Source organism: Bombyx mori, chromosome 15, assembly GCF_030269925.1.
Source record: "Bombyx mori chromosome 15, ASM3026992v2".
NCBI classification, from domain to species: Eukaryota; Metazoa; Arthropoda; class Insecta; order Lepidoptera; family Bombycidae; genus Bombyx; species Bombyx mori.
This window is the reverse complement of record NC_085121.1, coordinates 8,999,432-9,011,895: the sequence shown is the minus strand read 5'-3', so window position 1 is coordinate 9,011,895 and position 12,464 is coordinate 8,999,432. Positions and strand designations below refer to the sequence as shown.

General features: G+C 47.4%; 1 protein-coding gene across 2 annotated transcripts in view; it reads right to left on the bottom strand.

The window, feature by feature from the left end:
• The window catches only part of LOC100736431 (ABC transporter), a 64,734-nt gene that overhangs the window by 20,266 nt on the left and 32,004 nt on the right, over positions 1–12,464 (bottom strand). Inside the window, exons 2-5 of one of the 2 annotated variants that reach the window (XM_038016154.2) lie at positions 11,806–11,937; positions 10,353–10,557; positions 1,410–1,635; positions 1,204–1,301 (exon numbers count right to left, since the gene is read on the bottom strand). In XM_038016154.2, the coding sequence (XP_037872082.1) occupies positions 1,204–1,301; positions 1,410–1,635; positions 10,353–10,557; positions 11,806–11,937 (661 nt within the window). The remainder of the gene's footprint in view (positions 1–1,203; positions 1,302–1,409; positions 1,636–10,352; positions 10,558–11,805; positions 11,938–12,464) is intronic. The other variant, XM_062672563.1, reaches the window with a different exon arrangement.

Genomic DNA, 12,464 nt, shown 5'->3' with positions numbered 1-12,464 from the left:
ATCCACATGCCAAATGTAACGGCGGTCAGTAATTGGAAAAGATTGAGCACGACACAACAAAAAATTAAATTTCACAATCTTATCTCGTTATCTTAAACGGCTTTGTTAAGCAATAATAAGGACGCATCTACGAATATACTCGTATAAGCAAGCAGAAAACAAAACAATCTTCTGTTTAATTCGTCTCACACGGGGCTGCTGTCATAAGCGCATATTTTAATCGTCCACTTCACTCTGCACTACGTCATGTTTGGCAGTAATTTTTCTCATATTCTACTGAAACTTTGTCTAGATATAAAGCCGGAGGTAATTGCAGAGGCAAGATTTTATCTAATCTAACGCCCTCTTTTCATAATAATTTTTTTTAATATGTTGTTAGTATTTTGTCGTTACATTTGAGGTCATGTATGTCATTATACATTTTATTTATTTATTTTTTATTGCTTAGATGGGTGGACGATATCACAGCCCACCTGACGTTAAGTGGTTGCTGGAGCTCATAGACATCTACAACGTAAATGCGTCACCAACCTTGAAATATTATTTTTAAGGTCTCAGTATAGTTACAACGGCTACCCCACCCTTCAAACCGAAACGCATTACTGCTTCACGGCAGAAATAGGCAGGGTGGTGGTACCTACCCGCGCGGACTCACAAGTGGTCCTACGCAAATCAGTAATTACGCAAATTATAATTTTGCGGGTTTGATTTTTATTACACGATGTTATTCCTTCACCGAGGAAGTCAATCGTGAACATTTGTTGAGTACGTATTTCATTAGAAAAATTGGTACCCGCCTAGGATTCGAACACCGGTGCATCGCTGAACACGAATGCACCGGACGTCTTATCCTTTAGGCCACGATGACTTCAATTAATTGCTTATTACTCATACTCGTTTCAATAATGCAATGCACGTATATTTATATTTTCCAGAATTTCTCTAAATTAAACGGTTGTCTAGAAGAGATCGCTTTTACCGATAAGACCGCCTATTGTACAAACGCTTTTTTATTGTTTTTGAATGTAAATTGTGTTTTGGTGTGCAATAAAGTGTATTATCTCTCTCTCTCTCTCTCGCTCTCTCTCTCTCTCTCTACACTTTTAGATTTCCGTATACACTTACTCGTATATGGAGTCTGGTCACGCCATAAAAAACACTTAAACATCATGATTGGTATGTAGTATAAATACGCTTACAAACCTGAATGCCGCTAATGACTTCGCTCATTAATTTGATCCTCTCATCGGTTTTTACAGCATTCCGGGCGCGAACTTTTCCCACAATGTTTCCGAGCACACCTACGAGACATTTTTAATTTTAGCAAAAATGAATTAGAGTTCATTCATGAACGTGATAGACCGTTCCAAACAAGGACATTCAAAAATAAATATATTGTTAAATATTACCTTGAATAGGGAGTGCTATGACAACAAGGGAAGCTAAGCCAATGAGAGCTGCAACACCAGCTTGAAGGTAGCCCAGATAGCAGACAGCAACCAACTGTATGGGTATGATCCAAACGAAATGCAAGAATATAAAGGCATTGTCGTATCTTTGCAGGTCGTTTGAAAGTATATTGACTACTTTCCCGGCCGTCGTGTCTCCTAAAGCACCATTGTTCATGCGCATTACCTTAAATGAGAAATTCGATCAACATCGTTATTTATTCGGCCTTTTTTTTTCCACAGGAGAAAATCGCCGGATCCCCACCCGCGCGGCAGGTGGGAAGAGAAGAAGAAGGGTCGTCGTACCCCCTTTCGGGGGCACGGAACGGGCCTCGGGGCAATCCCCACTGCCCGGGACGAAGCTCCCTGCCACATAGGGCAGGGGTGAAGTAGATGCGGGGAGGACTAGGGGAAGGTACGCTGTTCGCAGCGTGCACGGCTGCACTACATCGACAAAACATATATACATATACATAATACGATGGGCTTGGTTCTCTTGGACGGAGTGATGCCCGCGGAGGAGTCTCCCCGGCGCCGGCTGCTGTCTTCTGCTTCCTACGGGTTTTTTTTTTTTTTTTTTTTTTTTTTTTTTTTTTTTTTTTTTTTTTTTTTTTTTTTTTTTTTTTTTTTTTTTTTTTTTTTTTTTTTTTTTTCTCTAACTACTAAACTATAAACTAACTAAAACTAATCTAACTAACTATACTAACTATTTACAACTACAAAAAACAACAGTCAGCACCGTGGGGCCCGCCACCGGCCCCATGCCGCGGCCCCACCTCTACAAGTCAGAGGGGGAGCCGCGGCACTGGTTTGGCGCTCACCCGCTAGGGGCTCCCCAGAAGGGGAAGACCGTCGCGGGGAGGGACCGACGTAAATCACTCCCCTTAAGGGGGAGTGGTTCACCCAAGTGGGTGGTAGAAATGGGTCCCCATAGGGGGGCACCCCAACAGTGTGGGGGGAGATGAAGAGTGTGGACAGCTCAGTCCCATGGGGGCACTCATTATGAGCACTCCCATATCACTCCGGTTAAGCCGACTATCTTACCATAGCCGGGGGTTCCAGTAGCTCCCTTGGTAGCGCCTGACCATCAGGTGGTCTGGCGTGCAAGGGAGCTATATTGTGGAGATGCTCGTGGGGTCCACCGTCAGCCCGCTCGTACATATTACGAGCTAGCCTCCGAATGAACTCCTCGAGCGACTCCACATCTAGATCCCGGGCGATTACGTCATTTCTGACGTAACGCCCTGCTCCGACTATCGTGCGAAGAGCCAGATTCTGCTGGGCCTGTAACTTCACCCGCATGATCTGCGGGATGAGGTGATACCAGGCCGCAGCTGCGTACGTGATACGGGAACGGACATACGTCTTGTAAATGCCGAGTCTAGTCCTGGTCGGCAACCTGGAGGCCAACACCGGCCGGAGGAGAAACCTCGCATAGCGGGCGGCCGCCAACGCCGACTTGGCGTGGGCGGTCATCCTCAAACTCCGGTCGATATTGACTCCCAGGTATCGGACACTGGGCCTAAACTCGACATTGACTCCACGGAGACTGAGCTGTCCTGGGACGGCTCTTGTGCGGACCGGACCGAAGAGGATAGCCGCGGTCTTCCCCACGTTGACCGCGACCCTCCATCGGTCCAGCCACTGGGGCAGTAGGTCCAACAGCCTCTGCATCCTCGAAATGGCCGCAGAGGGGAAATTAGAGGACGAGAAGTAGGCGCTGTCGTCGGCAAACAGCGCCAACTTCACGTCGGCTTCCCACGCTTGGAGGTTGCCCTCAAGCGTGGGAATATCGTTGGTGTAGAGAGCGTAGAGGACTGGTGCCAGGACGCTTCCCTGGGGAACTCCGGCCGTGACTGGGCGCACCGACGACTTTGCGCCCTCGACCGCGACAAGGAAGGATCTTCCCTCCAGGTACGACCCCAGCAGTCGCACATAGGCGTGCTGGAGGTCCGTGTTCTGCAACAGCTTGTAGATCAGTCCCGCATGCCAGACACGGTCGAAGGCCTTCTCGATATCGAGAAAGACTGCGGCCGTGTACTGGCGCGCGTTGGACCGATCCGCCAAGTGGTGCATAACGCGGACCAATTGCAGCGTTGTCGAGTGACCGCTGCGAAACCCGAATTGCTCGGGTCTGAGAAGGATGTGCGGCGACACCCTTCTCAGCAGCAGCCGCTCGAACAACTTGCCCATATGCGACAGCAGAGTGATCGGACGATAACTGGAGGGATTTCTCCTATCCTTGCCGGGTTTGGGCAGGGCAATAACCTTGCCCAATTTCCAAGTTCCCGGGAAGTGTCCTGTGGACAGAATGGAATTGAACAGTCGTGTCATGAATGACACGACCGTTTCGGGGAAGTGGAAAAATGCGAGGGAGGGAATACCGTCCTCGCCCGGCGCCTTGCGCCTCTTCATCCGCTTGATGGAGAGGCGCAATTCACTGGGAGTGATGAAATCACCATCTCCCAACGGTGGCACCGGGGAGGAGAGTAGGTTTGCTACGCTCTCTTCCACCGATTGGTGGAATGCGGCCTCTGAGGGTGCAGAGTTATTTGGAGCGAACTGCCGCTCCAGCATTACGGCCAGGACATCGGCGCGGGCCTGAGCCGAGAAGCATCGGTTGCCCCTCTCGTCCACGAGTGGACAAGTCGGGGCAGGCCGATTTGAGAGCTGGCGGCAAAGTCGGTGGAGGGACACGGACGAGGGGTCCTCACGGGCCTCCTCGATCCGTTCCTCCCACGCATAGCCCCGATAGGAGCTAATCTTCGCCGCCAACTCCGCTTCCAGTTCATTAAGCTCGCGCTTGATCCTGGGACAACGAGTTGTCGCCCAGAGCCTCCTCAGGCCCCTCTTCCGGCGAATAATCGCTTTCAGATGGGCCGGGAGTATACCTCTGGGCCCGCCGCTGGGCACAAGAGTCGTCGCCTGGTCGATCGCTCCCCTGATGGAGTCGACAAGGCGGGCTGCCGCGTCGTCGACCCCCTCAGGGGTGTTGGGGTCCTGAATTACGGGAAGGTCGACTAGGAGTCTCCTAAAGAGCTCCCAGTCGACCTTCGGTCGTAGGGGCGAGGTCGCAACCCGGGTAAGCCCCATTCCCAGTGTGACCAGGATAGGGAGATGGGGGGTACCCAGGTCGTACAGTGCCTCAATAGTTAAGGGGCACCGTAGCCCCTTATGAACGCACACATCCAACACGTCGGGCTGGAGTTGCGCGGCGGTCGGAATGTGCGTGGGTTCGTCGGGGCCGACCACAGAGTAGTCGCCCCTATCGGCATCTTCTAACAGCCGCCTGCCCACTGCTGAGTTCAGTCGGGAGCCCCACGCGACGTGCTTCGCGTTGAGGTCCCCGACCAGCAGAGCTGGGCGGCTGTCGCAATTCAGGACCCGTCTTATGTCCCCGGGGTGAAAATCAGGCCCCGGGGGTCTATACGCGGCATAAACCCGCATATCTCCCCCCGAGGTGTGGATCCTCACACCGATCGACCTTGTCGATGTGAAGGCCAGCAAATCCAACTGATCATGCACCACGTCTCGCCTGACGAGCGCCGCAGTGCCCCTGAACGGCGTCCCGGCAGGACTCACCTCGTCACGTCGGTACATGAAGTAGTTTGGAATCCTGAACACATCCCGAGGACGTAGCTTGGTCTCGCCCAGGAGCACAACCTCAGGGTTGTACTCCCGGGCGAGAACCAAGAGCTCGTTCTTGCGGGGTTTTACCCCGCCGGGGTTCCAATAAATGATGCGCAGTTCCTGGCTAGCCATTGAACTGCGCAATCATTCGGTAGAACCCCGACAAGAGAGCCCCGAAAGGGCTGGCTCCCGAGGCGATCTCGCGGATCACTCCGGAGACCACCTCGGACAATTTTTCCCACATTACGAGGAGCCATGCAGCGAACCCGGCAGGCTGTTGAGCCTGTCGGTCACTGCGCCGCTCGCGCTGTGGGCGGGGGGGAAGAGGGGGCTGTCGGAGGTAATTCGTTTCGGTCGATGGGGCCTCTGGTAGTACCGGGCCGTCACTAGTCGGGGGTTGGTCGTTGTAGGAGGCTTCGTCAGCTGACATTGCCTCCACAGGGGTTGGTGGGGGATCCGGCACAACGGGCTCGGTCGTATCCCTATTCGCCTCTTCTCTTCTCTTTTTTTTTTTTTAATTTCTTTTTAATATTCTTTTTCCTGTTTTTCTCCTTCTTTTTATTATTCGTTGTGGCGATGCTCTCGATGTTCAATATATGAGGCAGAGGTTTGGTCACGGTTGTTTTGGTGTTGGTGGATGCTCGACCACGAGGAGTAGGAATAGGCTTGTTTGGTTGCCTCGGTGGGTTGGCCTGTGCCATCAACGTAGTCGCTGACGGCCCAGCCTCCACCACCGAGACAGACGGATAGGTACTAGGAGGGGGAGGGGCTGGGGTTTGGGAGGATTTCCCTTTCCCCTTCCCCTTCCCCTTGGGGATGGGTGCAGACACGACAGGAGCAGTAGCTGGAGCTGGGACATTCCTGGGCCGTGGCACCGGTGGAACAGGAGGGGGGATGGTTACTCCCATCATCCTGGCCCTCTTGCGGTAGACCACACACCGCCGATCGGTGGCGGCGTGGTCCTTCCCGCAATTAGCGCAGGATAATGGGCCATCCCTTGGCCTCGGGCAGTCCGCCACAATGTGCTCGCCGGCACATCGAACGCAGCGGACCGCACGGTGACAGTTCGTGGACGCGTGCCCGAAGGCCTGGCAGCGGTGACACTGCGCAGGTCCCCGGGTTGGACGCCATCCCTCGACCGTCACCCCCGGCAAGTATAACAGTTCGTTAACTGAATACAGCCGGGCGAGGTCACCCTTGGACAGGTGGTCCAGAGCCACGAAAAATACGCAGCCCTGTCTCCCCCTCTTGGCCTGGATGCACCGGGCATAACGGGCAGGAAAGCCCAGCTCCTTGAGGGCGTTTGTTACCTCTGCCGCATCGGTGTCGGCAGGGAGACCCCGGACGGCTACCTTCGAGGGTATCTCCTCCGCCAACGCAAAACAATACCATTTAATGGTTTTGTCTGCAGCGGAGGCCCTCGAGAGATAATCCTGGATCACCCTGTACTCCTCCGCCGATGACGGCAGGAAGCGGAAACCGGTGCCGTGGGGTCTGGCAGAAGGAGCCCTACCGAGGCGCTCCCTAATGGCCGCCATGTGGCGAGACCAGTTCGGGAGAGCCTCCACCATGATAGGTGGATGACGGCGGAGCTCCTCCTGAGCCCGACCCCTCGGCCTCGGGGGTGGAGGAACTTGTGATTGGGCAGGTCTGGGGCGTGTACCTACTGGGGGTTGGGATGCGGCAACGGTCGCGTAGGACGTTGAGGGAATGGGTTGAGGAAGGTTGGGAAACTGTTGGGCTTTGGTGGACTCGAGGTCCATATACCTGGTGGAATCCAGGTTACCCGCCGTGCCGCTTAGGGCGGGGGCACCACGAGTTGGATCCACCGGGATAGGGGATATGGTAGGGGAAGGGGATCGAGGGGGGGATCTGAGTGGGCGTGGGGCTACCCCTGTCCTGGCGGGGGCCCTCGGCTTGGGAACGGGTTTGGCTAATGGGATGGGACTCCCAGTAGGGGATGAGGATCTGGATGAGGATGGAGTAGTAGTGTTGGAGGAGGTGGGGGGGGAGGACGTGGCCTCGCTATCCTCTCCCTCTGACTTAGAGGAAGGTCCTAATCTGGGTCGCTTATCATGGTCCTCAGATGAACCACGGTCAGACTCGGACCTGGCCTTCTTCCTCGGCCGGGGTGGCCCAGGGCAATCGGTCGACAGGGGAACGAAACCTTCCCCCGGACCGATCCCCGGGGACACCCGGGCCGAGACCGGAGGCCTGGCCGAATTGTCCTTACCGGGGTCCATCGGGACCGGTCGAGTTTGTGGAATGGGGCGACGGGCGAATAATTCGTCCATTGCCCGACGTCCCTGTCGGGACGGGCCGGGTGTGCTGATGATGGGGGGAGAAGCCCCACCAGACATGATTTGGCTATCTTAGTCAGTATGCGGACATTAGTACCCTCACTGGGAGGTCAGAGACTCTAATTTATAATGACCTATGTCAAATGTCAGAGGCCCTATCGCCTCCCACCCGATGTAGTAAAATAAAATAAAATAAAATAAAATAAAATAAACAGGACAACTAATTTATAAAAGTAACTATAACTGATTTAATTAACTACTATCATTATTCAGTGGTGAATACACCAACTGCTAATAACTACGAATTTTAATTTATTAATCTACTAATAATCAATTTCTGATAACAAATAAACAAAGCAACTATTCTAACTCAATCTCGAATTAAACATTTAAAATTAATTAAAGTCAACAATAATTACGAATGAAGGTAAATAAAAATAAAAATAATATAAAAGGTGAAAATGAAAAAAGAATGCTAAAATGCTACTACAATACTACTACACAATAACGTCTGCCGCTGCAGGCTCCCCACCCGCGGTGTACACTGATAACTGATAACTATGTATGTAACTATCTAATCTGTAATAATAAGTAACTAACTATAAGGAGTAACTATAACCTATGAACACTAGAATAATTAATGTAGTAATTTCAAAATTATAAATTTAAAAGGAAGGAGAATAAGAATATTAAATTAAAAATTAATTTGAATATGTCAATGAAACAAATAAATTATGAATATTAACAGCGCAGTACGGACAGAAACACTGAAGGGGACCCGGGGTCCGATACCTCAGCCCGATGGTCCTCCAGGCAGGGGGCCCCCGATTCAAAGATGTCAAAATAATTTTGAGATCAATAAGCCGAGAGGTCCACCGCCCAGGGGTCCACAGACTTCGGGATCACACCACTCAAGTCTCCCCAACCGGCACTGAACTCCACCAACTGTTAATTAAATCTAAACTTCTAAATAACTATGTAAAACTATTGAGGTAATATTAATCAACTATACAACAACTACTTACCGAACAACTGGACTGGAACCCGCAGTATGCAAACGCCAGTGCTACTGTAAACGGGGGAAGACAACAGGGACCACTTATGATAGATGGTCAGTCTACCAAAATGTACTGAATTTGTGGTCAAATTACAACTATGATAATCACAAAAAATATAACAACAAATGTGGGTAGAATGAAAAAAAGTTAAAAAGCTAATTGAAATTTTATCTATTATGTAAAAAGCAAACTAATCTATTATGTAATTAACTACGTATAAATGAAGCTAAAACTAAATTAAACGACCAATATACAACTATTTATTAAGAATGAAATTAAATTTACTAATAACGAATTAAACAATGAAAACTAGAACTAGAACTAAACCTACCTGTAAGGGCGCCTACGCCGCAGACCTGTGAATAAGATTGGCCTTCGGGTGTTGGTAACAGCCCCTCCTAACCCCGAGGGGTAGGGGAGGACTGGGAACAGACACGGGCGGCCAGACTCAATGGCGCTCACGTACACCAATTTTATTAAAAAATAAAATGGTTACGCAGCTTTCACAGGCTGATCGACACCTACCCGCTATTAACCAATGTTAAGAATAAAAGTGTCAATCAACTCACCTGTTCCCGGGTCCTGCGTTACGCTGCTCGGAATGTCTCCAACCCGAAGCAGCACCGCTAGATAAAACACTCGCACTTTGGGCACACACTGACTGCACAGCACAACACAGCAAGGGGCCACTTAGCCTGGTGTCCCGGGGGGCAGGTGGGGTATGTGGGAGTTGAACCTCACTAAAAACTCCTGCCGCTCACAACCGGCGCCCTACCTCAGACCGCGCCAGAGCCCAGTCGGGGCTATTGAGACGGCGGGACAGGATTGACGCAGAGCACATTACATCCATCCCACCGTCCCATTTATTCGGCTTAGGCGAGTCTTGGATACAACTAAAACTAATTTTATGGTTTAATCTCGAGCATCAGACGTCCGTTAAAACTGTAAAGTATTCGGAACGTCAGAAACAATAAATGCGAGGTTTAATTGGTTAAAAGATAATTTGAAAAAATTGTGTAATATATCAACGTTGTTGACTTCGCCGAGAACAAGTTTACTAAAATGCAGTTTTGATAACGATACCCGTTATTCATACACGGGTATCTTACAGATATTTATTTGGTTCATTCAATTCGTTGTCACTGAACAAATATTGGTAGCTCTGAAAAAGTAAATATTCGGTATAAAAACGATACCGTTTTAAAAATTTTGAATATTTAATATTCCAAACATCTAAGGTTAAGATTACCAACGCCTATGTATGAACTAAGTAAATAAAAATTCATAAACATAAAACTGTTTTTTTAGTGGTTTTTTCAGAAATCAATGGTGATATTTTTATTTATACTTAATCATTATTACATTAGAAAAAATAATTCTAACAGATGACTGTTGATAATTGATGATAATGATAACGAGAAATAGATACGGCTGTAATAGAAGCTCCAAGAAATGGAGATAAAAGACCAACCACGTTCTTGCATGTCCTTCAACTGCTTTTGCTTTACTTTGAGCCTTCCAATTTTGTTTTTAACACATTTTTTTATTATTATACTCATATTATCTTACCTGTTGTGTATCTTCATATCTAACAATTTAAAAAAACAATTACGATTCTTTTTGACTTTAGGAAATAAATACTGTTAACGGTAATTACGTTATGGTATTTTTTATTTTCTGTTGCTCCAAATAAGTAGGCCCAAATGGGTAAACAGCTCACCTGATAAGATGTGGCTACAAGGACCTATAACAGCAAAATGTTTGCTCGCCTTGAACCTTGAGGTCGAAGTTTCATATTTATTGTATATTGACTGTACCGTCCTTCAAGCCAAATACTGAATCTTTTGCAGTAAGATGGGAATGTACACTCGATACGTTAACATAAAATGATTCAAAAAGTGACACTAGAACATTACCTTCCTGAACATCAAAGAGCTTGTAGCAATTCTAAGTTTCATTCCGAATTGGGAGCAAAATAAATTGCCGTGATGGTTCAGATAGGCTGCAATCCAGTTAATGATTATCATACTGAGTGCGTAGTATACCGCTTCCATTTGCGTAATAGGCGGATCCACTGTCCAATACGTGAGCAGCTCTCCAAATAACAGAGGTGTTATAATACTGTGAATGATAAATTAATTTATATGTCTTTATTGAGTATTCAGAAGTATCGTAGTATAGATAGCCGGTCCTACGGACCGAATGGTAAACAGTCAGCGTCGCCCAAAACACGTCATTTCGAATCCTCCCGATGCACTAACGGTGCATTTAAGTACCTCAAGCACCGGTCATCGTTCTCGTCAAATCCGTCGCTTGCGACGAAGGGCTCGGCGAGTAAATTAACCCACAGACACAGCCCACTGAGTTTCTCGCCGGATCTTCTCAGTGGGTCGCGTTTCCGATCCGGCGGTAGATTCTACGAAGCACGGCTCTTGCTAGGGTTCGTGTTAGCAAAGTCGTCAGGTTTGAGCCCCGTGAGCTCACCTACTATTTAAGGTTACGCTGATATGGCCTCTCTAGACCAACAGCTTATGTAGGAAAAAAAATTACCAATTGAACTTTTTCCATTGTTTACAGTGACTAAATATTTTTATCTATCGCTAAAAGTATACTGTTTTAGTTAAAATAAACGTACGCCACATATTCCCAAGGACTGTGATGTTACTAAGTAAAAACCTTATACCATCGTGAACAAAATTTCAACGGATCAACGTATGTGTTCCACATAGAAGTAGATAACCAACAAATACATTTAAATACATACATTTATATATGCATGCATGAAGATAGGTCATTTTCAGGCTGATTTTGTCAAAGAAGCATAAAGATAAAATTGCAAAGCGTAGTACTGTCATTCCACTTTACCTTATTGTATTTGGTTAGCAATAAAAGCTTTAACTGCTCTAAAACAAAGATAAAAAACATATGACTAGATTTTGTTTTATGAAAGACAGATATCTGGCGGCTTGGAGGTCTTTCCAGTTTCATCAGAACCGGTGGGCAAGCATAGGCTCTGCCAGGAGAGAAGGGATTTGGTAATAGCTGCCCGAGCGCTTCCGGAAGAGACCTAACAAATAAAGGGCAGCTGCTTCACGAATGAACCTACCACCGGATTGGAACTGCAACCCCCTGAGAAGATCCGGTGAAAAACTCAACGGGCTGACGTTTGAGAAAGGTTGCACGTCAAACTCTTTGCCGAATTCGACGGGTAGGGCTACCAGAGTCCCTAAGCCTGCTGCTATTGTTTTGGCTGAAGGCGTCTAATGGAAGAGTTATTAGATCTGATAGATCCGTATGTATGGACGTGGCGATTGGATTCTTAAATATATGTTATTATTACTATTATAATTATTATACACTAAGGTTTACCGTAAAATCGCAAAACCGAATTGCAAAATACCGCCAGGCAAAAAAGACCATCCGAATGTTTTGAACAATACTTTAATAAGTGATGGGTCTCTACCGGCTGCTCGTGCATTATGCTCCTCCAATAACCATGCCCTGTAACATAAAGAATACGATAAAGCATAAGTAGATAACATAAATTGATAGTCTAATTTTTGTACCGATGCTCATTACCCGCGGATTTCTTTTTGATACAAATCAGTAATATATTTCTGTTCAAAGGATAAGGAATTAAGTTTGTTGTAATGAGATCGAGCCCCGTTCCTTACCACATCGAGATGTCTATGGGCATCGAACACTGAAGGTCGTATGCTAGTCGACGACATCAGTCCTCAACAATAAGCAATTTTCATGCAAATTAACATTTAAATTAATGTTTCGTAAAAAAATAATTCTTCGCTTTACAAACAAAAACATTGTACTATTAAAACTGTAATGATAATATCGTGAACGTGTTGTATAACTACATTCGTAAATACATTACAGAATTGTATTTTCTTTACTTAACGACTTAACATAAATTTTATTTCTTTGTATTTGGCCTTACTTTATTTAATTCAGAAAAAAACATGTAACGGATTTATTGGGAGGTAACATTTCATTGTCATTAATGATCTTTTTAG